Below are 23,582 nucleotides of genomic sequence, written 5' to 3' on the forward strand. Positions count from 1 at the left end.
CCAAGTGACAAATGTTTCCCTTCCCTTTCCCCACTTCGCTTGCAACCAAATGTAGCCTTAAGTGTTTCATGTGGATTAAGGGTAAAAATTTGGTGAAGCCAACATACTAACATCCAATATCTTCAAGCTTTCGTTTGGAAGATGGAAATCAAGTGAAGTGTCTGCAAACAAAAAACATTGTCTACCTCCATGGATAACTCGTGACTTTGAAGCACTTCTTTGTCCCTAAAACAGTTAACAAACTTGGAAAGAATGACATATTTAGGGGTAGAGAAGGTGAGAGTAAGTAAAATGTTTCATGCACTCAATTCATTTATTTAAACTAAATGTTGTGAGGGCAGCACATACAGTATAGACTTCGCTAAACTCTCTAAATGCCCCAAGCAAAGAATTTTTTATACTTACAACAAAGTAGCTGTCCTTTTGGCAATCTATGGAGGAAACTTCAATTGATCACAGATGCCAGTTGCCTTTGTAACGATGACAAACTGGATATATACTGGGTTTCAGATCAGCCTTAGCATCGCAGTGTTTCATCATATCTGTCCAAATTTCAGGCATCAAACAACAGTACAACACCATTTGCTGCTCTAGAACCATGCTACCAGCACCATGACAATACTAAAACCACCACCAGTAAGGCATTAAATAATAAGCCACCTTCATCCAAACCCTTTCCTCAGCACCAGAAGCTCCCAACCACTTGACAAATACACGATAGTGATCGATCTGTCTTGGAACTCCTTCAGTTCATTTATTTAATTCTTCTTCCACCATCTTCAACACCAGTGTCAACTGTCAAATCCTAGAAATCCCATCTCACCTTCGTATGCCTTGATTACCTCAGGGGCTTCCTTCTCATATCTAGTGACATATCTCTTCTCAAATCTCTGTTTGTTCGAATTTAGCACTGTAACTATTTTCACATCATTCTTAATAAGACCCTTGGACATCAGAACTTGCAGCACTGAACACCTTGGAATGATTCTCCTTTCCAAACTTAGTAAGAAAAGGTTTGGGCATTTCGCAACATCTGATGGCTTCAAATGCAGGACGTTCACAAAGAAATCCATCAATTTCCCGAGCTTATTCTCTGAAGTGAGCATGACCATCGGCTGTAACTTAAAGGCCGAAAGAAATTCATCATCAGACCAACCAAAGCTCTTAAAGGCCTCCCTTTTACTTTCCCAATTCTGTTTGCTCATCACCGACATAGAGCAAATGGCTAGGATGAATGAACGACTGTTGGGATCAAAACCCATTTTGTTCACCATTGCAGTAACATCCTTAAACCGCCAAACAGTCAGCGTCAGTGGCTTGGGTTGAATGATGATCATCTTAGAAATATTGGAATCTGGTACACCGTAACTTCGCAAGGTTGCAATGTTGGGCTCCAAATTTCTCTTAACATTACAACCAACGATGCGGCTGGATTGCTTGAGAGCACTGACGAGGTTCTCGTTGGTGTGGATGAAGGTTTTCAGGAAATTGAAGGTTGGGATTATTTGGTTTTGCAAGCTTCTGAGTAGGATCTCTTTGTTTGAGGAGAGGAACTTAGCAAGATCAGATCTTGAAAAGCCCAGAGATTGAAAGAACTCGAGCTTGGGTTTAAGGGTTTTGACGGGATCGGCGAAAAGCAGCCGTGGGAACGAAGTTATCAGATCAGCAATGTGGGTGTTGGTGAATCCATTTGTTTGTAAGAGCTCAATGACAGAGTCCGGTTTCTCTGTGGTTTCGATGCGGATCTTTTGTGCGATTGAAGTAGCGGCTTTGAAAGGCAATCCACATGAATTCATGAGGTAAGAGATGGTGAGATTTTTATCGTTTATAGAGTCTAAGGTTTCTGAGGTTGATTCTGTGGATGATATTGTTCGTAAAAAAACATGTCTACTCGTTGAATCTGTAGCTTTTGTTATAAGCAGAGTATTGCAGAAAACACGCAACATTGATCGAAATGTATAATCTCGTAAGAACCTTAAGTCTTGATAGAAACTTACCAAAAACTTGCAAGAATCCAGAAGCAGATCGGATTCGCAATGGTTTCTGGCGTCAGATTCTCCTCCTGAGCATGATTTCGTTTCTCCGTAGCCTGTATGAAACCCTAAAAATGCGAGGTTACACTCAGAAAGTCAAAAACAGATCAAAGCATAGTCTTTTTTAAACCAAGGCAAAACCGGAGGTCCAACCGGAAAACGGAACCGCCCTTTTTTGGTCCGGATACAATCCAAGACCACCTTCTTTTTTCATCCAAATTTTTTTTTTACTGTCCGGTTTGGTTCACCATTTTTAATTTGTTATTATTATTTGGAGAAAAAGTTTCTCCACGAGCACACTCATGAAAATTGGTGGTCAAGAACACATAATTGAGCTAGATGGAAAGGTGATTTAATCATTATGAACAGTTGGATATGTAGAAAATAGTCTAAATTGGTTAAATGTAACGTGTAGAACCTAGTTTCCCTCCACCCATCTCATTCACCATTGGACGGTAAAAGGTATCAGAAGAGTATTTTGGGACATACCAAAACCCTAGGAAGGATTTGTGAAACCTAGGTTGATGAGTGAACCGTCCTCTATGGGAGGAGGGAAACTTAGGCCTAAAGTTTATGTCCAAACATTCATCGTATACCCTTTTGGTCAATTTCTTGAAACTTCAGTTTGCCATAAGTGGAAACTTGATATGTGAACATGAACCTTTGGGTCTACTATCTATAAAAGTTCAGTCTAATCCGTCTTGCCACATGGCTAAAAATAGTTCCCTATCCACCAAATTTTCGTATATGTTTCCATCGAGAGTATCTCTAATCTCTATGCTGCACAAAGGGTGATGTGGTGCTTCTGACCATTAGATGTTTAGGAAATAGTTTCAATTGGCCTTGTGTCAAAATTTAGAATTCAAAATTCAATCATTTAGGTGAAGTGTCTGCAAACAAAAATCATTGTCTACCTCCATGGATAACTTAGACTTTGAGGCACTTCTTTGTCCCTAAAACAGTAAAGCAGTTACCATCCTTGGAAAAAATGACATATTTAGGGGTAGAGAATGTGAGAGTAAGTATAATGTTTCATGCACTTAATTCATTTATGATGTTGTGAGGGCAGCACATACAGTATAGACTTCCCTAACCTGCCTAAATGCCCCAAGCAAAGAATTCTTTCTTGATACTTAACAAGCAAGTAGCTTCAGTTGGCCCAATAATGGAGGATGAGGATGACGAAACTTCAATTGATCACAGACCCGCCAGTACGTTTCCCTGATAATGAGGGCAAACTGGATATATACTAGGTTTCAGATCAGCTTCAGCATCAAAATGTTTCATCAAATGTGTTGCAATTTCAGGCATCAAACAACACCATTTGCTGCTCTAGAGCCATTACAACCAATGTACCCACCATCATGAAAATACTAAAACCGTCACCACTAAAGCACTAAATCATAAGCCACCAATCTCCCTCCAAACTCTTTGTTCACCACCAGAACGGCAAAACCTCACAACCACTTGACAATACAAGATAGTGATCATCGATCTGTCTTGGAACTCCTTCAGTTCATTTACATAATTCTTCTTCCACCATCTTCAACAACACCAGTATCAACTGTCAAATCCTAGAAATTCCATCTCACCTTCGTATGCCTTGATTACCTCAGGGGCTTTCCCCTCATATCTAGTGAAATATCTCTTCTCAAATCTCATTTTGTTCGAATTTAGCACTGAAACTATATTCACATCATTCTTAATAAGACCCTTGGACATCAGAATTTGTAGCACTGAACACCTTGGAATGATTCTCCTTTCCAAACTTAGTAAGAAAAGGTTTGGGCATTTCACCACATCTGATGGCTTCAAATGCAGGACGTTCACAAAGAAATCCATCAATTTCCCGAGCTTCTTCTCCGAAGTGAGCATGATCCTCGACTGTACCTTGAAGGCCAAAAGAAATTCGTCATCCGACCAACCAAAGCTCTTAAAGACCTCCCTTTTCCTTTCCCAGGTCTGTTTGCTCAAACCCGACATACAGCAAATGGCTATGATGAATGAAAGACTGTTGGGATTAAAACCCATTTTGTTCACCATTGCAGCAACATCCTTAAACCGCAAAATAGTCAGCGTCAGTGGATTGGGTTGGATGAAGATCATCTTAGAAATATTGGAATCCGGTACACCGTAACTTCGCAAGGTTGCAATGTTGGGCTCCATAGTTCTCTTAACGTTACAACCAACGATGCGGCTGAATTGCTTGAGAGCAGTGATGAGGTTTGCGTTGGTGTGGATGAAGGTTTTGAGGAAATTGCAGGTTGGGATTATTTGGTTTTGCAAGCTTCTGAGTAGGATGTCATTGTTTGAGGAGAGGAACTTAGCAAGGTCAGCTCTTGAAAAGCCCAGAGATTGAAAGAGCTCGAGCTTGGGTTTAAGGGTTTTGACGGGATCGGCGAAAAGCAGAGGTGGGTACTTCGTTATCAGATTAGCAATGTGGGTGTTGGTGAATCCATTTGTTTGTAAGAGCTCAATGACAAAGAGTCCGGTCTCTCTGTGGTCTCGATGCTGCGGATCTTTTGTGCCACTGAAGTAGCGACATTGAAAGGCAATTCACATGAATTCATGAGGTAAGAGATGGTGAGATTCTTATCGTTTATGGAGGAGTCCAAGGTTCCTGAGGTTGATTCTGTGGATGATGATATTGTTCGTAAAAAAACAGCATGTCTACTCGTTGAATCTGTAGCTATTGTTATAAGCACAGTATTGCATAAAACACGCAACATTGATCCAAATCTATAATCTCGTGATAGAAACTTACCAAAAACTTGCAAGAATCCAGAAGCAGATCGGATTCGCAATGGTTTCTGTTTCTGGCGTCAAATTCTCCTCCTGACCATGATTTCGTTTCTCCGTAGCCTGTATGAAACCCTAGAAATGCGAGGTTGTCAAAAACAGATCGAAGCATAGTTTTTTTTTTCTTTTTGGAAAATTACATCCCCTCCCCTTACTTTGCCCTAATACATCCATATCCCCCATAGTTTACTGTAAATTACTATTACACCCATGACGTTAGTGTCCAGCTGTTAAGTCATAACGTGGACAAGGAGGAAAATTTACTTCACCTCCCCTTAATTTTTTTACTGTCCGGTTTGGTTTACCATTTTTTAATTTGTTATTATTATTTGGAGAAGAAGTGTCTCCACGGGCACACCATTGAAAATGGGTGGACAAAAACACATAATTTTTTTATGGGAAGCAGTTTTCTGCACGAGAGTGTGGCCTACGCTAGCACTCCCATATGTCTATCTCTCTCCTCCTTAAAACAAGAGGGCAGAGGAGCCTTTTCACATGGGGAGGAGAGAAATAGACTCATGGGAGTGCTGGCGTAGGCCACACTCCTGGACAGAGAATTTTTTTCCCTTTTTTTATGAGAGAAAGTTCTTTGTCTGGGAGTGCTGGCCTAGGCCTCCCATGAGTCAATCTCTCTCCTCCTTATTTGAAAAGACACTTCTATCCCCTTTGTTTTAAAGAGGAGAGAAATAGACACATGGGAGTGCTAACGTAGGCCACACTCCCGGACAAAAACCTGCTTCCCTTTTTTTATACTAAAAAAGAATGTGTTCATTGAAAGGTGATTTAATCATTATGAACAATTGGATACGTAAAAAATAGTCTAAATTGATCACATGTAAAGTTTAGGACCAAGTTTCCCTCCACACATCCCCTTCACCGTGGGACGAGAAATAGCAGGAAAGGGTATCAGGAGGATGTTTTGGGACATACGAAAACCCTAGGAAGGGTCTATGAAACCTAGGATAATAGGTGAACCGTTCTCTATGGGTGGAGGGAAACTTAGTCCTAAAGTTTATGTCCAAACATTCCTCCTACACCCTTATGGTCAATTTCTTAAAACTTTAGTTTGCCATGTGTTGAAATTTGACATGTTGAAATTTGACATGTGAACATGAACCTTTTGGGTCTCCTGTCTACAAAAGTTCAGGCCAATCCGTATTGCCACATGGCTAAAAATAATTACATATCCACTAAATTTTTGTCGATGTGTACATCGAGAGTATCTCTATGTTGCCCAAAAGGCGATATGGCGGTTTCGACCATTGGATGTTTAAGAAATAATTACAATTGGCCTTGTGTCAAAATTCAATCATATACTTTTTGTATTCTACTCGTATTTCCAGCTTTCCATTTCTTTTTAATAAGTTCTATCTTTTAATCGAAATTATACTAATTCAGAACAAGATAAAGTCTAAATCAGCCAATACAGTATCATTTAGCTTCTCTATCTAAATCTGAGAGGCCAAATTATGAGTTACACCTATGTAAGTTCTTTTTTTTTAATCACATATACCTTCAAGAATTGTTTAATTAACAATATAACATCTAACAGAAAATAAATAGATTCCAATGCCAATCACTCATAGGCCTCTCCACCTAGTTTTTAAGCTCTTGACAATCAGTCCAAATGCCGACGGAGACCGCTCCTAATGATCTTGCCTACTATAGTCCTTTGAACATTCCCAGTGCTTTTGCCTACTGTGCACTTCTTGCATATCCAAAATCCATTGAAGCAACAATAAAGTGATATAAATTTACCACATCACTCTTCCACATGGCTAAACTAAGTGTGCATGTTAAGGAGATTCATCCTAAACTATAATGTACATGATGATCTTGCCTAATAAAAGAACTGAAAGGGAAATTACTGCTTAAAACTAACTCCCAAAAACAGGAAGATAAGAAAGATGAAGGAGAAGATAGTTTGTCTTGCTGAATTATCCATCCAACCCAAAAGCTTAAGCTGTTATATAGCAACAAGCCCAAGTCTGTATATGAAGTCATACAAGGTGTAGGATTATTCCCAATATCCCCAAATTTCAATGACAAACTGGCGCTGCTTTCTAGAATCCAAGACCAACAAAGTAAGACCTACTTTAAGTCTTGAACAGATGATTAGGATCTAGAACTCGCGATTTATTGTGTTTCTGATCCTCATCAAGGGAATGACCAGCTTTTTTAAGATTTTTGGTTGTTGCGTATGTACTCTATGAAATATCATTGATACTGTACAGAACTAAAGACTGAAAAAGCCAGCAAAGAAAGCATGCATCATATTTCAAGCAACATTATACAGATACTAACTCACTGAGATATACTAAGCTCTATTTGAAATCCACATTTCCACGTTTGAGTCACAGAAGCAATGCCAATCTCATCCATAAACCTAAGCCATCTCAATCACCAATCCATAACAATGATGAAGAAGAGAACAGAGATCAAATGATCTAATATCCTTCCAGATTTGACCTACTTCATAAAAGTTATAATGATCTTAATCTTAATTCATGGTACCATAAGTGGCCCTCATCTCAGAATCTAAATGAGATAGTTTCTACATTTTGTAAGTAACATCTCTTCTTGCATAATTCAAAACAACCAAGGGAAAGAAGCATGGGGAGGTATAATCAAACACGGTAACGCGGTAACAGGAATAAATATCTGAATATGAGCTTTCCTCTCTAGGCCTACTGCCATCAAGTGAGTTGAGATATGAGATTATAAGGTTAGCAGTCTTGCATCCTGAAGCTATTGATTTCCATTTTCCCCACAGATAATCCACCCCTATGGTTACTTATCAGGTTATTACTGCATACTATTAGAAACTATAAAATTAAAAATACCAGCACTAACTCATTTTCCTCATACAGAACATGTAAAATGAACATTAGGCATTTGGAGAAACAGCTCGTTCAGTTACCTGCATAGACGAACCCCTGAAGACTTTCTTCCATCTTGCCTATTGCTTTGAGAACTGAATCATAGCCATGTCCATACAAGGGAAGGGCTCTACTCCAATGAAAACAACTGCAGTTTATAAATGGAATGGTATAAGGCAAAGTACATCATATCAGTTGAAATCAATTAGGAGGCACTGATCTTCGATCTTTGGTGATCCCGTCACACCAGTTGCAATTTGCAAATATTAATGGCCTCAACTTCAACCTTTAAGTACCAACAAGAAGCAATAAGCACTCAGAGGTTTCATACTTTACAAAAGTAGGCTCTCCCTCTGTGCCCTGAAGTTTTCTAAGGTCTGAAGTAACCACATGCTTCAACTCGTCCCTACAACATCCAACAACGGTAGTGCCAGTTACCAACCAGGGGGGGGGGGGGGGAACAGACAAAAAATGGAAGTGCCAGGATTTTACTTTGGTTGAGGAAAAAAATGTGTTATACTAGAAAGGCAAAAGTAAGGTACTAAGGTTACAATTTCTTTTTCACCAACCATGGTTACAAGAAGATTTTCCCAATTAAAGAATCATCAATTAGTTATTTGTTTATTTTAAAAAAGGGCAACCAGATGTATGTAGTAGTCTTGAATCAACAGTCTTATTAGCTATGTGTAGCAGGTCATGTGGGGCCAAAATTTAGTATGCCCCTCTCTTTACTACTTACATACCAATGCAGGGGTTGAAAAGAAATAAGAGATTTTGGACCATGCCATGTTATGGTTATCTCAATTTGATTATAGATTGTGAAGGTTTAAAACTTTCAATGGGAAACAGCAACAATCTTCTCTGATATTTAGGCACTAGATGCAAGATTTTAACAAAGTCTCTTTTACACATCTTAAGAGTTTGTTAGGAATGCTCATATTCCAGTGTTGATACTGTTAAAGCTTGGTGGCTTGGAGCCCCACAATGATTTGAATCTATCCAGAATCTCCAGACCCAGTTTGCTTGCCATGTGGCAGAAATCAAAGGGCAGGAACTACACTTTCCATATATACTGCACACCTGAATCTCTACGTCCAACCCCAATCTCATTCATGGACTGAGGGAAATCTAATTTTGCTGAAACTTGAAGTGATGTGGATAAAAATGTACATGTTTTGGGATCTGTTTTTTTTTCATAGGTAAATAAAATTAGGAGAAATGTTACCTGTGGGAGATTGTAGCACCCACGCTCAGACACAGAGGGGGCGAAATGACCACTCCACCCCCCATGAAAGGTGGAATGACTGCCCGTCTGATGCCTCTACTGCGTGCTCCCATTGGCGCCCGCCCATGCGCAGGAGCCATGTTCCCCCATAGAGAACTCTTCCCATAAAATTTAATTGATCAAAAAGATAGAACATGTGGTAGTAGATACACTGGTCAGCTTGGTTTGGAAGCAACTTATCTTACACTCTGCCTACTAATGGGGAACCTATATTCAGGCATTGGGTTAACAGTTAAGATGCTCTATCTGAACAAGGGAGAAAAGAAGGTCGAAACACTGACATTATGTAGCTTCCTAGCCTGGTCTATCTGGCTAGCTCGTAACGATCTCATCTTCAAAGGCCAGCAAGGAACTCCAACAGAAGTTATTATCAGAGCTCAGAATAACAACCTTGAATTCATAAGTGCTCAAATGCAAGGTCAGTGCTCTGTTAGCCAATTCATCTTCCCACACCATTCTCCCCTCCAGACATGGGATGGATCAAGGTGAACTGTGATGCATCACAGCTGAAGAATCAAAACCATGGAGGTCTGGGCTTTATCATAGAGACTGCCTGGGACAACCATTATGTGCTGTATCTGAATATGAGCTATTTCCATCCATCTTAGTTGGCGATGCGATGGCAATTAGAAATGGCATGCTCCAAGCTATTGCGGATTGCTGGGAGAGGGTCATCCTTGAATCTGATAATAAGAAGGTTATTTCCTATTTATCAGGGCAGCATGATAACATACTCATCTTTGTTCTCCCAGTTATCAATGATATCCTCCATTTAGTTCCTTGTTTTCAGCAGTGCACCTTCAAATATATTCCCAGAGAAAGCAACTCAATGGCGGACTCTCTGGCTCAGAGGGCTCTTTACTTTACGTGTAGGATGGATTGGCCCATATCCACTCCTTGGATTCAGACTTCATGTAAATCTGATTTCATGTATTCCACAAGTTTGAATGAATAGATGCTTATTTACCACCAAAAAAACAGTAGTAGATACACTGGTCGGAACTCGGAATCATCTTTTATAAGTTTAAAAGCTCATCTGGAAAATCTGAAGAATAAATGAAGGTATCAGTAGTTTCTAAAAAAAAAGAGAGAGGAAAATGTAGTGAAGCCTGTCCATAGAACAGTTAACAACCTTGGAAGAAATGACAAACATTAAGAGACACGAAGGTAGAGAAGGTGACTAGTAAGTAAAATGTCTCATGCATTCAATTCATTTGCTTAAACTAAATGTTGTGCGAGCAGCACATACAGTATAGACTTCCCTAAACTGCCTAAATGGCCCAAGCAAAGAATTCTTGATACTTACAAGAAAGTAGCTGTCCATTTGGCCATCAATGGTGGATGATGAAGCTTCAATTGATCACAGATGCCAGTTGCTCTCATGGTGATGACAAACTGGATATATACTGGGTTTCAGATCAGCCTCGGAATCACAATGTTTTATCACATCTGTCACAATTTCAGGCATCAAACAACAACAATTGCTGCTCCAGAACCATGCAACCATTTACCACCACCATGAAAATACTAAAACCGTCACCACTAAGGCACTTAATGATAAACCACCTCCATCCAAGCACCAGAACCTCCAAACCACCTGGCAAATCCATGATTGGCAACGATCTGTCTTGGGACTTCTTCAATTTATTTGCTTAATTCTTTCACCATATTCTTTCACCATCTTCAACACCAGTATCAACTGTCAAATCCTAGAAATCCCAACTCAGCTTCGTATGCCTTGATCAACTCAGGGGCTTCCCCCTCATATCTAGTAACAAACCTCTTCTCAAAACACTGTTTATTACAAATTAAAGCTGAAAATATATTCACATCCTTCTGAATAAGGCCCTTGGACATAAGAACTTGCAGCACTGAACACCTCAGAATGATTCTCCTTTCCAAACTTAATAAGAAAAGGTTCGGACTTCTCGCAACATCTGATGGCTTCAAATGCAGGTTGTTAACAAAGAAATCCATAAATTTCACGAGCTTTTTCTCTGAAGTGAGCATGACCATAGGCTGTAACTTAAAGGCCAAAAGAAATTCGTCATCAGACCATCCAAAGCTCCGAAAGAACTCCCTTTTCCTTTCCCACTTCTGTTTGCTCATCAACGACATAGCAGAAATGGCTATAATGAATGCAGAACCGTTGGGATCAAAACCCATCTTGTTCACTTTTGCAGCAACATCCTTAAACCGATAAACACTCGGCGTCAGTGACTTGGGATGGAAGGTTATCATCCTCGAAATATTGGAATCCGGTACACAGAAACTTCTCAAGGTTGCAATGTTGGGCTTTATAGTTGTCTTAACGCTACAACCAGCGAGGGCGTTGGATCGCTTAAGAGCACTGATGAGGTTCTCGTTGGTGTGGACGAAGGTTTTGAGGAAATTTAAGGTTGGGATTATTTTATTTTGCAAGCTACTTCTCAGGATGGTTTGGTTTAAGGAGAGGAACATAGCAAGGTCAGATCTTGAAAAGCCTAGAGATTGAAAGAACTCGATCTTGGGTTTAAGGGATTTGACGGGATCCGCGAAAAGGACTCGTGGGTACGTCGTTATCATATTAGCAATGTGGGTTTTGGTGAATCCATTTGTTTGTAAGAGCTCAATGACAGAGTCCGGTCTCTCCGTGGTCTTGATGCGGATCTTCTGTGCCACTGAAGTAGCGGCTTTGAAAGGCAATTCACATGAATTCATGAGGTACGAAATGGTAAGATTTTTTTGGTTTATGGAGGAGTCCACCAAGGTTCCTGAGGTTGATTCTGTGGATGATATTATTGTTCGAAGAAAACGAGCATGGCTACTCGATGAATCTTTAGCTTTTGGTCTAATAAGTAGTAGGGTTTTGCAGAAAACACGCAACATTGATCATCAAGGAACTTACCAGTATCGAGAAGCAGAGTGAATTTGCCTAGGTGTCTGCCGTCAATTTTCCTCCTGGGAACCTTCAGCCTTGATAGAAACTTACCAGTATCGAAAAGCAGAGTGAATTTGCCAAGGTTTCTGGCGTCAATTTCTCCTCCTGGGCACCGTATGAAAACCTGAAATGCGAGTTCCAAGGGGGGGGGGGGGGTGGTTTAAAAACACGGATCATTATAGGTGATCATTATAGGTTCCATTTCCCGGGTAGGTTCTCAAATGGGGAGGGGAATAACCACCCTACCCCTACCCGGGTGGGATCTGCCCCTTATTAGAGACACTTGAGGAAATGGAGCATAAATTTTTATTTTTTATTTTTGGTAAATGTTACATACAATAAAATGAAACTTGATACGTGAGCATGGACTTTAGGGTCTATATGTGTATAAAGGTTCAATCCAATCCAACTTGTCACGTTGCAAAAATTGATGCCCATCCACCAATTTTTTATAAGTGCATCAATTGAGAGTAACTCTCAACCTTATTATTTTTGGAATCTTGGCATTTATTTATGGATGAGTTTTCCCTCATCATGCCTATTGATACCGTCCAATTGGAAGAGAGAGAGAGAGAGTGATAGTTTCGACTTTGTATAACAGAAATGTGAGTTAATGATGACATATGAATCCAATCATATAATCACATCACCAATAGACCACGAGTGGGTGAAGGCAAAATTAGTCCTTTATTTATTATATTCCTCTAGTCAAAACCATGGTTCATTTTATTCCAAACTGTTATGAAGTGGATTGAACTAGAATGGACAGTTTTTCAAATCTCTCTCTGGTACAATATTGAAATCTTTGGTTCAAAACTACATTTTAGACATTGACTAGGTCACACAACTTAGTGGCTATCTAGACGCGGCATAGAAGGTGATGTGATGATTCTAACCATCGGATGTTTAGGGAATAGTCACGACTGATCTTATGTCAAAATTTAGCACTCAAAATTCAATCATATATCCTTGGCATATACTCCTTGAAATTTCACATTTCCAATTATTTTCAATAAGTTATAATTTTCTATTAAATTTTAGTAAAAATTGTGTGATCAATAATCTAATCATGGAATCTTTGGATAGACACTCCTAGTTTTACCATACAGAAGAGTGATGTATAATTTTTACTATTGGATATGGATACACCACATGTCAAATTTTGTATTCAAATTAATTCATATAACCTTTAATATAGAGACATACAAGCTCATGCATGTCCATGCATCCTCTTGAATCCTTGACATGAGAGTAAGAGACCTTGTGCTTATTTACAAAACTTCGACCTTGTTTGCCATACAATGTCATAGAACTAGATTCTCGTAAAAAGATTTGTTTTTCAGGAAATCGTTCATCAAATCCATTCTCATGTTATTTTATTTAACAAAAAAAAAACAAATTCATTATAGTTAAAGATAAAACATCAAAGGAAAATTACCTAATTATACAAAACAATAGTTTAACTTACGAAATTATACTCGGTTTGAAAATAGGCTAAAGTATACAAAAAGTAGTTGGCTAATACCAAAATGGTAGAGGGATTGCTACAACGCCAGTTTGTTGTTTCCAGCCAATGAAAAGGTGAGAAATTGAATCGTAGTTGGAAGTTTTAATGTGTAAAGAGAGTGGGATCCACAGGTAGGATGTGAGAGGGTATGTGTAGGAATCTGCACACTAGCATGGCAATATTTTTCTCTACCAAAATGTATAAAAATGATGCTAGTACTTTGTCGCCTCATCTCAAGGACAAATTGGTATTTCGATGAAGATCTCTCCTCTGTTTCTCTGCAACTTTGTGCAATTTAGTTTTACCTCTATACTACTTGTTTTCTCAATACTTTTTCCTGTTATTCTTGGCTGTTTTTGTAATTACACTCTATCTCATGTTATGGATATCCTACCCTTTCTGGATTCTTGAGAACCAGCGCCAGCTTTCCATTGAGAATTGGGCATATTGGAAAAAATCCTACACCTTGGATGATTTCATGCATGATTTGGGTTCGTCTCCACATAATACCTTAAGTTTTTGGGTTAAATAATTCAATAAGGTAGATTATCTTCTCCTTCATGTCTTGGATTTGAGTTTTAAGCTACATTGCTTTCTGTTGAGAAACTCCTTTGATTAATAAAGGATCTTCCGGTGATCTCTTTTAACACAGACTGCACACCTAGTTTGGCAATGCTGAAGAGTGATGTAGCAAATTTGGTCATTACTTGGCAAACTCAATTTAGCCAGGAATTTGTCACTTAGTATGGATCTTAAAATCTACTAGTTTGGTGAAGATAGTTTGCCCTATTGAATTATCCAACTCAAAAGCAAAGCTATAATACAGAGACAAGCCATGTCTGAGTATATTATGGTCATATAAGGTGTGAGATTATTCCCAATATGCCGAAATCTCAATGACAAGCTGATGCTGGTTTCTCCAGAATCCAAGAAGAGTATACCTCTATGAGATAGAGAGTAGTTGCAATGAACGGTAGCCAAGAATAACAGAAGCATTCAGAAAATAGATAAGGGATTGAGGGCAGTGATTAGGCCATCAAAAGGATTCTTACCTGCAACACTATGAGGACAGTGAATGAGCCACCTGCGGTGAACCAGGCCTTATCAAAAGGGGAAAACAGGTGTTAATTCTTTATGAAAACCACCAAAATAATACATACTTTAAGTCTTTAACAGATAATTAGGATCGAGAACTGTCTATATATTGTGTTTCTGATACTCATCAAGGGAATGACCAGGTTTTCTAAGATTTTGGTTGGTGCCTATGTACTCCATGAAATATCAATGTTATTGTACAGAACTAAGGACTGAAAAAGCCAGCATAGAAAGCATGCATCATATTTCAAGCAACATTATATAGATACCAAGTCACTGAGATATACTAAGCTCTCTTTGAAATCCCCATTTCCATGTTTGAGTCACAGTAACAACGCCAATCTCATCCATAAACCTAAGCCATCTGCTGGACACACCATCTCAAACAATGATGAAGAAGAGAAAAGATCAAATAATCTATCATCCTCCCAGATTGACCTACTTCATAAAAGTTAATAGATATTGGTGGAATGAATTGTTGACCACCTATTGGTGCCTGCAAACAAATCTTAATTCATGGTAACATAAGTAAGTGGCCCTCATGTCAGAATCTAAATGAGATAGTTTCTACATTTTGTACGTAACATCTCTTCTTACATAATTCAAAACAACCAAAGGAAAGAAGCAGGAATAAATATCTGAGAACACCTATGAGCTTTCCTCTCTAGGCATACTGCCATCAAGCAAGTTGAGAAATGAGATTAAAAAGGTCAGCAGCTGATGCAGTGCAGACCCAACGATTGGGCTTCAAAGGAGGTTCAAGTATTGCCCTTATTTTGGGCTATTGATGCAATCAATTTCTACCCAGGCTAGCCATCGATTCGGTTAAGATATGCCATCAACCAGCAGAGTTAAAGTCCAAATTTGGACAGATATCGAGTCAGCCTAAAAGAGAATCGAATTATTCTGCCATATTGACCAGCTGAGTTGTAGGGGGGTTAATTCCCAGAACTGGAAGGATATTGACCAGTTTTTTTTAGGGGATATTAGCTATCCACCTTGTTTAATTTCTACATCTTTTGTGGGTCCGACGGCCAGCTAGCTTGGAGATCAAGTTGAAGATTAATTGTCAATGTTTTGTGGAGGATTTGACTACTTTAGTCCTTGTGTATGGGTTTTATTAGCTTAGAGATAGTTTCTATTTTAAATTAGATTGCTAATGTAATCAGGACTTTATCTTGTAACCAATTAGGATTGGATTTGTTTGGAATGTTTCTAGAAGATTTAGGATGCAATTGGTTTTACAAATAAAGGCAATATGCTAGACAGAATGGTGAATGATTGAGAGAAAATTATGGGTTTTGGTTTTGAGAAACTGAGACTGCAATGAGATACAGTTGAGAGGTGAGATGCCTTGAAAGGGTGAAAGGTGAGATGACCAGGAGAGAGAGTGAGGCTCAATCCAGTTTCAGTAAGAGTTCTGCCCTGAAAGTTACTGATCTGCTGAAGACCATTCGAAAGCCTGAATCAGCCACTGGATTGATGTTCAAATGTTCGATTGTTACATGAAGGCCTGAGAATATAAGTACATCGATCATAATGTAGTGTTGGTTTTTAGTTGAACTGGCATCTACATTAGCAGCCTTCCATCCTGAAGCTATTGATTTCCCCACAGACAATCCACCCCTATGGGTACCTATCAGGTTGATACTGCAAACTATTAGAAACTATAAAATAAAAAAAATACCAGTAATAGTTCATTTTCCTCGTACACAACATGTAAATGAACATTAAGCATTTGGGAAAATAGCTCTTTCAGTTACCCGCATGGAAGAACCCTGGAAGACTTTCTTCAATCTTGTCTATTGCTTCGAGAACTGAATCGTAGCCACGTCCATACAAGGGAAAGGCTCTACTCCAATGAATCTACTCCAATGAAAACAAACTGCAGTTTACAAATGAAAAGGTATAAGGCAATTGATCTTTGATCTTTGGTGACTACGTCACATCAGTTGTAAACATTAATGGGTTCAACACTTCAACCTCAGCCTTTAAGAACCAACAAGAAGCAATAAGCACTAGGAGTTTTCATACTGTAACAAAAGTAAGCTCACCCTCTGTACTCAGAAGTTTCCTAAGGTCTGAAGTAACCACTTGCTTCAACTCATCCCTACAACATCCAACAACAGTAATGCCGATTATCAAAAGGGGAAAATAAACAAAATGGAATGACAGGATTTTTTACTTTGGTTGAGAGATAAAAAAAAGTGTCATACTAAAAGGGCAAAATGTAAGGTTACAATTTCTTTTTCACCAACCACGGTTACAAGAAGGTTTTCTCAATTAAAACAAAATCAATTTATCTTCTTTTTTTTTTTTTTTTTAATAAAGGGCAACCAGATGTATGTAGTAGTGTTGTATCAACGGACTTATTTTCTATGTAGCAGGTCATGTGGGGCCAAATTTTAGTATGCCCCTCTATTTACTACTTACATGCCAAGTTTGAATCCTATCAGAGTCTACCAAGTGTTAAGATAATTCAAAGAAAGCCTAAGAAAAACACAAACCTTTGAACAATTGCCCACCATTAAAAATACAGAGAAAAGAAGCAAATGCAGGAACTGAAAATAAGTAAGAGTTTTGGGACCATGCCATGTTATGGATATCTCAATTTGATTATGAATTGTGACGATTTTAAACTCTCAATGGGAAACTGCAAAAAATCTTCTGATATTTAGGCACCAGATGCAAGATTTTAACATAGTCTCTTTTGCACATCTTAAGAGTTTGTTTGGGATGCTCATATTCCAGTGTTGATACTGTTAAAGGTCGGTGGCTGGGAGCCCCACAATGATTTGAATCTGTCCAGAGTCTCCAGACCCAGTCTGCTTGCCATGTGCAGTCCATCTATACTGCCATACCTGCATCTGTCCCTCCAACCATAATCTCTTTCATGGACTGAGGGACAATTAATTTTGCAGCATGGAGAGAGAGTTTGGTCAATCCAACTGAATCGTTATCGTCTACGGTTCCCTGACCGGTGCGGTTCCCTAGTGCCTCTCACAAGAGGGGTGGGACCCACCTAGGGCTCCTGACCGAACACTTTGCCAGGGTGGGGTCCACCCTCTTCTTGTGAGAGGCACTAGGGAACCGCACCGGTCAGGGAACCGCATACGATAAAAATTCCAATCCAACTGGATTAATTGTTTACTACCAAATGTGCAGATGGATCAAGGGTAAAATTTTGGTAGACCAACTCAATATTTCAGTTATTTTTCAAACCTTATATTGGACATATGGTGAAGTCTAATTTGGCAGAAACTTGAGGTGATGTGGACAACATGTACACATTTTGGGATCTGTCTGTTAAAGGTAAATAAAATTAATTGATCAGAAAAGATATAACATGTGGTAGACACTAGTCAGAATCATCTTTTATAAATTTAAAAGCACATCTGGAAAATCTAGAGAATAAACGATGGTCTCAGTAGTTTCTCCTACAAAAAGAAAGAAGATTATAGTGAAGCCAACATACTAACATCCAATGTCAGCAAACTTTGTTTGGGAGATGGAAATCAAGTCAAAGTTTGTGCAAACTGCAAACAAATAACATCATGAACCTCCGGCTCCATGGATACCTCATGACTTTTAAGCACTTTTTTGTCCATAGAACAGTTAACAACCTTGGAAGAAATGACAATTGACAAATATTTAGAGATACTACCTTGGAAGAAATGACAAATATTTATAGATATTGAGGTAGAGAAGGTGACGGTAAGTAAAATGTTCCATGTGCACAATCCATTTTTTCAAACTAGATGTTGTGAAGGCAGTACATACAACATAGACTTCCCTAAACTGCCTATATGCCCCAAGCAAAGCTTACAAGATAGTAACTGTCCTTTTGGCCATCAATGGAGGAAGACGAAACTTTAATTGATCACAGATGCCAGTTTTCCTCATAACAATGACAAACTGGATATATACTCAGTTTCAGATCAGCCTTAGCATCACAATGTTTCATCAAATCTATCACAATTTCAGGCATCACAGAACACCATTTGATGCTCTAGAACCATGCTACCATGTTACCAGCACCATGAAAATACTAAAACCACAACCCATCCAGCCCTTTCCTCAGCACCAGAAGCTCCCAGCCATTTAACAGATACACAATTGTCATTGATCTGTCTTGGGACTGTTTTAGTTCATTTACTTAATCATTCCACCATCTTCAACAGTAGTTTCAACTGTCAAATCCTAGAAATCCCATCTCACCTTCGTATGCATTGATTACCTCGGGGACTTCCCCCTCATATCTGGTAACAAACCTCTTATAAAAAACCGGTTTATTACAAATTAACGCTGAAAATATATTCACATCCTGCTCAATAAGACCCTTGGACATTAGAACTTGCAGCACTGAACACCTCGGAATGATTCTCATTTCCAAACTTAGTAAGAAAAGGTTTGGGTATTTCGCGACATCTGATGGCTTCAAATGCAGGACGTTCACAAAGAAATCCATCACTTTCCCGAGCTTCTTCTCTGAAGTGAGCATGGCCATCGGCTGTAACTTAAAGGCCAAAAGAAATTCGTCATCAGACCATCCAAAGCTCCGAAAGGCCACCCTTTTCCTTTCCCACTTCTCTTTGCTCATTACAGACATAGAGCAAACGGCTAGGATGAATGACCGACTGTTGGGATCAAAACCCATTTTGTTCACCGTTGCAACAACATCCTTAAACCGCCAATCAGTCAGCGTTAGTGGTCTGGAATGGATGGTGATCATCCTCGAAATACTGGAATCGAGCATACCGTAACTTCGCAAGGTGGCAATGTTGGGCTCCAAAAATTTCTTAACGTTACAACAAACGACGCTGCTGGAAAGCTTGAGAGCTCTGATGAGGTTCTCGTTTGTGTGGACGAAGGTTTTGAGGAAATTTAAGTTTGGGTTATTTTGTTTTGCAAGCTTCTACTCAGGATGGTTTGGTTTGAGGAGAGCAACATAGCAAGGTAAGATCTTGAAAAGCCCAGAGATTGAAAGAACTCGATCTTGAGTTTAAGGGTTTTGACGGGATCGGCGAAAAGGAGCCGTGGGTACTTCGTTACCAGATTAGCAATGTGGGTGTTGGTGAATCCATTCGTTTGTAAGAGCTCAATGACAGAGTCCGGTTTCTCCGTGGTCTTGATACGGATCTTCTGTGCCACTGAAGTAGCCGCTTTGAAAGGCAATCCACATGAATTCATGAGGTAAGAGATGGTGTGATTTTTTTGGTCTATGGAGCCCAAGTTTCCTGAGGTTGATTCTGTGGATGCTATTGTTTGAAGAAAAAGAGCATGGCTCCTCCTAGAATCTTTAGCTATTGTTATTAGCAGAGTTTTGCAGAAAACATGCAACATTGATCGAAAAAAGATGGTCTCGTAAAAATCTTATCTTCAGATTTGATAGAAACTTACCAGTAATCCAGAATCAGAGCGTGTTCGGGGTGGTTTCTCGCGTCAATTTCTCCACCTGAAACATGATTTTGTTTCTCCATATGTAACCCTAAAGTGCGATTTTACACTCAAAAACTGAGTACCGGATGGCCACTGGACTACTGGAGTTGTTTAACACCGAACTCGATGTTTTCCATTCCCTTTTGTGTCCAGACATTCCTTGTTCGCTCTTTTAGTAAACTCAACAAAGCAAGAATGTTCTCTATGCTGCAGCGCATTCTGCGCCCAGGCACATGGGCAGCTTGTGCAAAGGGACAGGGGGATCTTTATCACCTCCAGTTTGCTGACCGGCCCAGTTCCCCAGTTCCTCTAACAAAGGGGGGCTGAAATGACCTCTCTACCCATGCCCAAACACCCTGCCCGGGTGGGGTCCACCATCCCCCTATTAGAGGAACTGGGGAACTGGGCCGGTCAGCAAACTGGAGGTGATAATTTTTCAGGGACAGGGTGGTCATTGCACCCACCCCCATGTGCCTGGTGCAGGCTGCACTACACAGAGAGCAGCGCCCCTTTAACAAAACTTTGGTTTTGTATCGGTTGCCAGTCAGCATTGATACATATACCAATACAAATCATCAATCAAGTATTGGTGTCTATCAGATCCGTACTCTCTGTGACGCGATAGGGCATGCGATGCACATCGGATGGTCAAGATGATGTATAAAAGGTGATGTGATGATTTTGACCATTGTATGTTGATGGAATACACTCTATTGTATTTGTATCAAAGTTAGATCTCATAATTCTATCACATAAGGCAACTTTTACTGTTGGGTATTTAGAGAATAATGTGGATAGCAACATGTCAAATTCCATACTCTTGGTAGTCCATGTCCTTAGGCTCTACTTATTCACAAAATTTCAACCTTATATTAGGATGCAAATGGATAACCAAAAATCCAAATTCGATCCGCATCCGCATCCACATCCGTATTCGTTTAGAGATATCCGAAAAAAAAAAGAATTCCAAATATTGAATAATAAAAAATTAAGTAAATAATGATCTCGAAGGTATTTGACGTTTCATTAGGATCTAGAACAAGAAGAAGGAGAATCATGATCTAAGAGATGGATTGAGAGTGAATTGTATCCGCTAGGAGAGGAAGGTCCGGGTTACACAAGGCAAAGATGTAAACGGATAGTCGAAAATTCAAATTCAATCCGCATCCAAATCCATCTGAATCCATTTAGAGGTATCCATATTCGGCCAAAGAATATCTCGATCCGATCGCATCCAATCCGTATCCAAGTCCAGTCTATTACATCCCTACCCTGTATGTCCCACAATGTCGAAACTAGACTGTCATAAAATTTACTGTTCATATAATCATTTCAATTTTAAATTTTATTTTTCAATTCATTCTCCCCTACACAGTTAACCAAAAGGAAAAGCATGGCACTGCTTGATAACCTTACCTGGTGTTTCTGTTCTGGAAGTGTGCTGCGTAACAAGAAAACATTTTTTTGTTGTGCAGCACATTTTTTTTCATTTTCTTTGCTGAGAAACTGTTTTTTACCTGCTTGGTAAACCTGTTTTGGAAATATTTCCAGAACACAAATGAACACCATCAGTGAAATACCTTGGGGTTTGTGGGATTAGTGAAATATCCTCTCCTTCGGATTTAGGGTTTCTGCAAAATGTAAAATACAACATTAGATCAGAGGAAGGGGTAGAACTGAAGGTAGATCAGAGGAAGAAAACGAAGAAAACAATGAGCAGAGGAAGAAGAAGAAGACGACGAGCAGAGGAAGATGAGCAGAGGAAGAAGAAGAAGACGATGAGCAAAGGAAGAAGAAGAAAATGAGCAGAGGAAGAGGAAGAAGACGAGCAGAGGAACAAAAAGAAGAAGAAGATTCACAAACCTATGGGTTGCAGAGTACTTCTGTCGCAGGAAGAAGACCAGCCTCTTCAAATCCACCGTAAGAGAGCCCCCTCTGAGCGAAATACCAAGAGAAATCGACAGATCTGTAGGAGAACCCACAGCGAACGAGAGATCAACAGATCCAGAGAGCGAGAGATCGAGAGAGTAGAGCGAGAGAGCAGAGCGAGAGATCGAGAGAGCGAAAGATCGAGAGAGCAAGAGAGTAGAGCGAGAGAAGAGTTCTTTCTTCGTTATGTTTTAGGATTTGGGGTGGGATTGGGGTTAAAATTATCGGGCACAGTTTGTGTTTATGCTCCAGAAAACAATTTATAAAGAACAGTGGTTATCAAGCAGTTTTTGTGCTCTGGTGTGTTTCTCAGCATAAAAGAACACCAAAAACTGTTTTTGGGAATGTTATCAAGCGGGGCATTAGTTTCTCATACAGAGAAGCTTTTCCCAGATCTCTAATGTGATATATTATGGTTATTTGGCCATCAATGTGATATCTCTAAGGAAAAATATCTTAGTTTCCCTAAAACTTATCCATTATTCATTGAAAAAAGACAGATGATATAAACAAATCAAATCCATTGCAAGATCGTCAGAAAGAAAACAGAGAACAGAATAAAAATGAAAACCAGATAAAGATAATTACAGTTATTTAACCAGGGAACATCACTAAAAAAAGTAAAATCTTAGAACTCAATTGAGCATATTTTATCCTGTTCTGGAAACTCTTGATGGAAAGACAGACTAACTGAGCATCTCCACTAAATAACTACTGTAAAAGCACAAGGAGAATGCATAATAATTCATTGCCCTATTAACACCCACATCTTCTAACAAAAGAGGCCAAAAACTAAACAAGAAATACTAAATAAGTTCCTCCCACACCAGTCAAAGCCTTGAATACGTTAAGCCCTGGCAAAAGAATCAAGGCATCTCTGTTAAGTGAATAATAGTGCTCTATACACGCATCCCTTCCTGAAATGAAAAATGAGCCACGCTGACCCTACCTTTTTCCTGAAGAATTTCACCTTGCCCAATTTTCTTCCCTTTAACCAGAAAATTTAGACCGAATTGCCCCAACTATTATTGAGCCATACCTGAAAACAGAGCATACCATTAATATAAAAATAGATATAAAGCATGCAACAAGGAGACTGTAGACTGTAAAAGATCATACCTCACAAATGTTAGCATGCCTTGAGGCCCTTGACTAGCTAAGAGAAAAAGAAAAGCACCGTACAAACAAAGCAATAACTGTGATTAATAAGGAAATTGAAACATCATCTGGTGGGGAGAAAAAGGATGCAGTGTTCCAACATGCCATGACCACAGGCTCCTATCTTCACACCACTACATCTTCATACCACTACAACCACTATGAGGCAATTCAGTGAGCCTCCAAATTTGGTGGGCACGTTATCCACATCTTGCCATGGACTGAATTTCAAACAAATTTAACGTATACTCTTGTCAATACAGTGCCCTTGAGAAATGCATGGAAAACAAGGGACTCAGTTCAACAGGGGCCATTGAAAACCAAGGAAGATAATCCCACAAAGAGGGAACCAAGTTCAACCATATGGCTAGGAGGTCCTTCATCTATCCAACAGTTAGTCTGCCAATTCATCGGTCCACATGGTTGAAAAGGAGAAGCGTGCGGAAGGATTTTGGGTATTGGCATGACGGAAAGACGATGTCCCCCAAAAAAACAAAAGCATGGTGAGAGAGAGACAGAGATTATACGGAAATTAGAT

At 39.3% G+C, this 23,582-nt stretch overlaps 3 protein-coding genes and 1 long non-coding RNA gene across 4 annotated transcripts; all 4 read right to left on the minus strand.

Moving 5' to 3' along the window:
- Positions 1-277: 277 nt before the first annotated feature.
- LOC122670722 (transcription termination factor MTERF2, chloroplastic-like) lies at positions 278-12,029 on the minus strand. The gene is made up of 4 exons (XM_043867691.1): positions 11,936-12,029; positions 9,554-9,561; positions 5,080-5,090; positions 278-1,950 (listed from the first exon to the last, which is right to left on the minus strand). The coding sequence occupies exon 4, from the start codon at positions 1,944-1,946 to the stop codon at positions 792-794; it is 1,155 nt and encodes a 384-aa protein (XP_043723626.1). The 5' UTR covers positions 1,947-1,950; positions 5,080-5,090; positions 9,554-9,561; positions 11,936-12,029; the 3' UTR covers positions 278-791.
- Positions 3,594-5,015, minus strand: LOC122671172 (transcription termination factor MTERF6, chloroplastic/mitochondrial-like). Its single transcript, XM_043868274.1, has 3 exons — positions 5,001-5,015; positions 4,798-4,895; positions 3,594-4,563 (listed from the first exon to the last, which is right to left on the minus strand). Exons 1-3 carry the CDS (start codon positions 5,013-5,015, stop codon positions 3,594-3,596), a joined length of 1,083 nt encoding a protein of 360 aa, XP_043724209.1.
- On the minus strand, positions 7,559-22,945 carry LOC122671173 (protoporphyrinogen oxidase 2-like). Its single transcript, XM_043868275.1, has 5 exons — positions 22,926-22,945; positions 22,263-22,325; positions 8,043-8,117; positions 7,753-7,859; positions 7,559-7,626 (listed from the first exon to the last, which is right to left on the minus strand). The coding sequence occupies exons 1-5, from the start codon at positions 22,943-22,945 to the stop codon at positions 7,559-7,561; spliced, it is 333 nt and encodes a 110-aa protein (XP_043724210.1).
- Positions 14,782-18,577, minus strand: LOC122670724. The gene is made up of 2 exons (XR_006334245.1): positions 18,345-18,577; positions 14,782-14,956 (listed from the first exon to the last, which is right to left on the minus strand). It is a non-coding gene; the product is annotated as an uncharacterized LOC122670724 (long non-coding RNA).
- Positions 22,946-23,582: the final 637 nt, after the last annotated feature.

The sequence above is a fragment of the Telopea speciosissima genome, chromosome 8, assembly GCF_018873765.1.
Source record: "Telopea speciosissima isolate NSW1024214 ecotype Mountain lineage chromosome 8, Tspe_v1, whole genome shotgun sequence".
Classification (NCBI taxonomy): Eukaryota; Viridiplantae; Streptophyta; class Magnoliopsida; order Proteales; family Proteaceae; genus Telopea; species Telopea speciosissima.

Bases quoted from the DNA above. Each gene is read 5' to 3' on its own strand.
- LOC122670722 (XM_043867691.1), bottom strand. From the start codon at position 1,946: ATGTTGCGTGTTTTCTGCAATACTCTGCTTATAACAAAAGCTACAGAT.
- LOC122671173 (XM_043868275.1), bottom strand. From the start codon at position 22,945: ATGGTATGCTCTGTTTTCAG. The intron at 8,118-22,262 runs GTATGAGAAACT...TGGATGTTGTAG, and splicing joins GATCTGGGAAAAGCTTCTCT to GGACGAGTTGAAGCATGTGG. The intron at 7,627-7,752 runs GTAACTGAACGA...ATAACCTGATAA, and splicing joins TCAGGGGTTCGTCTATGCAG to GTAACCATAGGGGTGGATTA.
- LOC122671172 (XM_043868274.1), bottom strand. The intron at 4,564-4,797 runs GTAAGTTTCTAT...TCGCTACTTCAG, and splicing joins TGGATTCTTGCAAGTTTTTG to TGGCACAAAAGATCCGCAGC.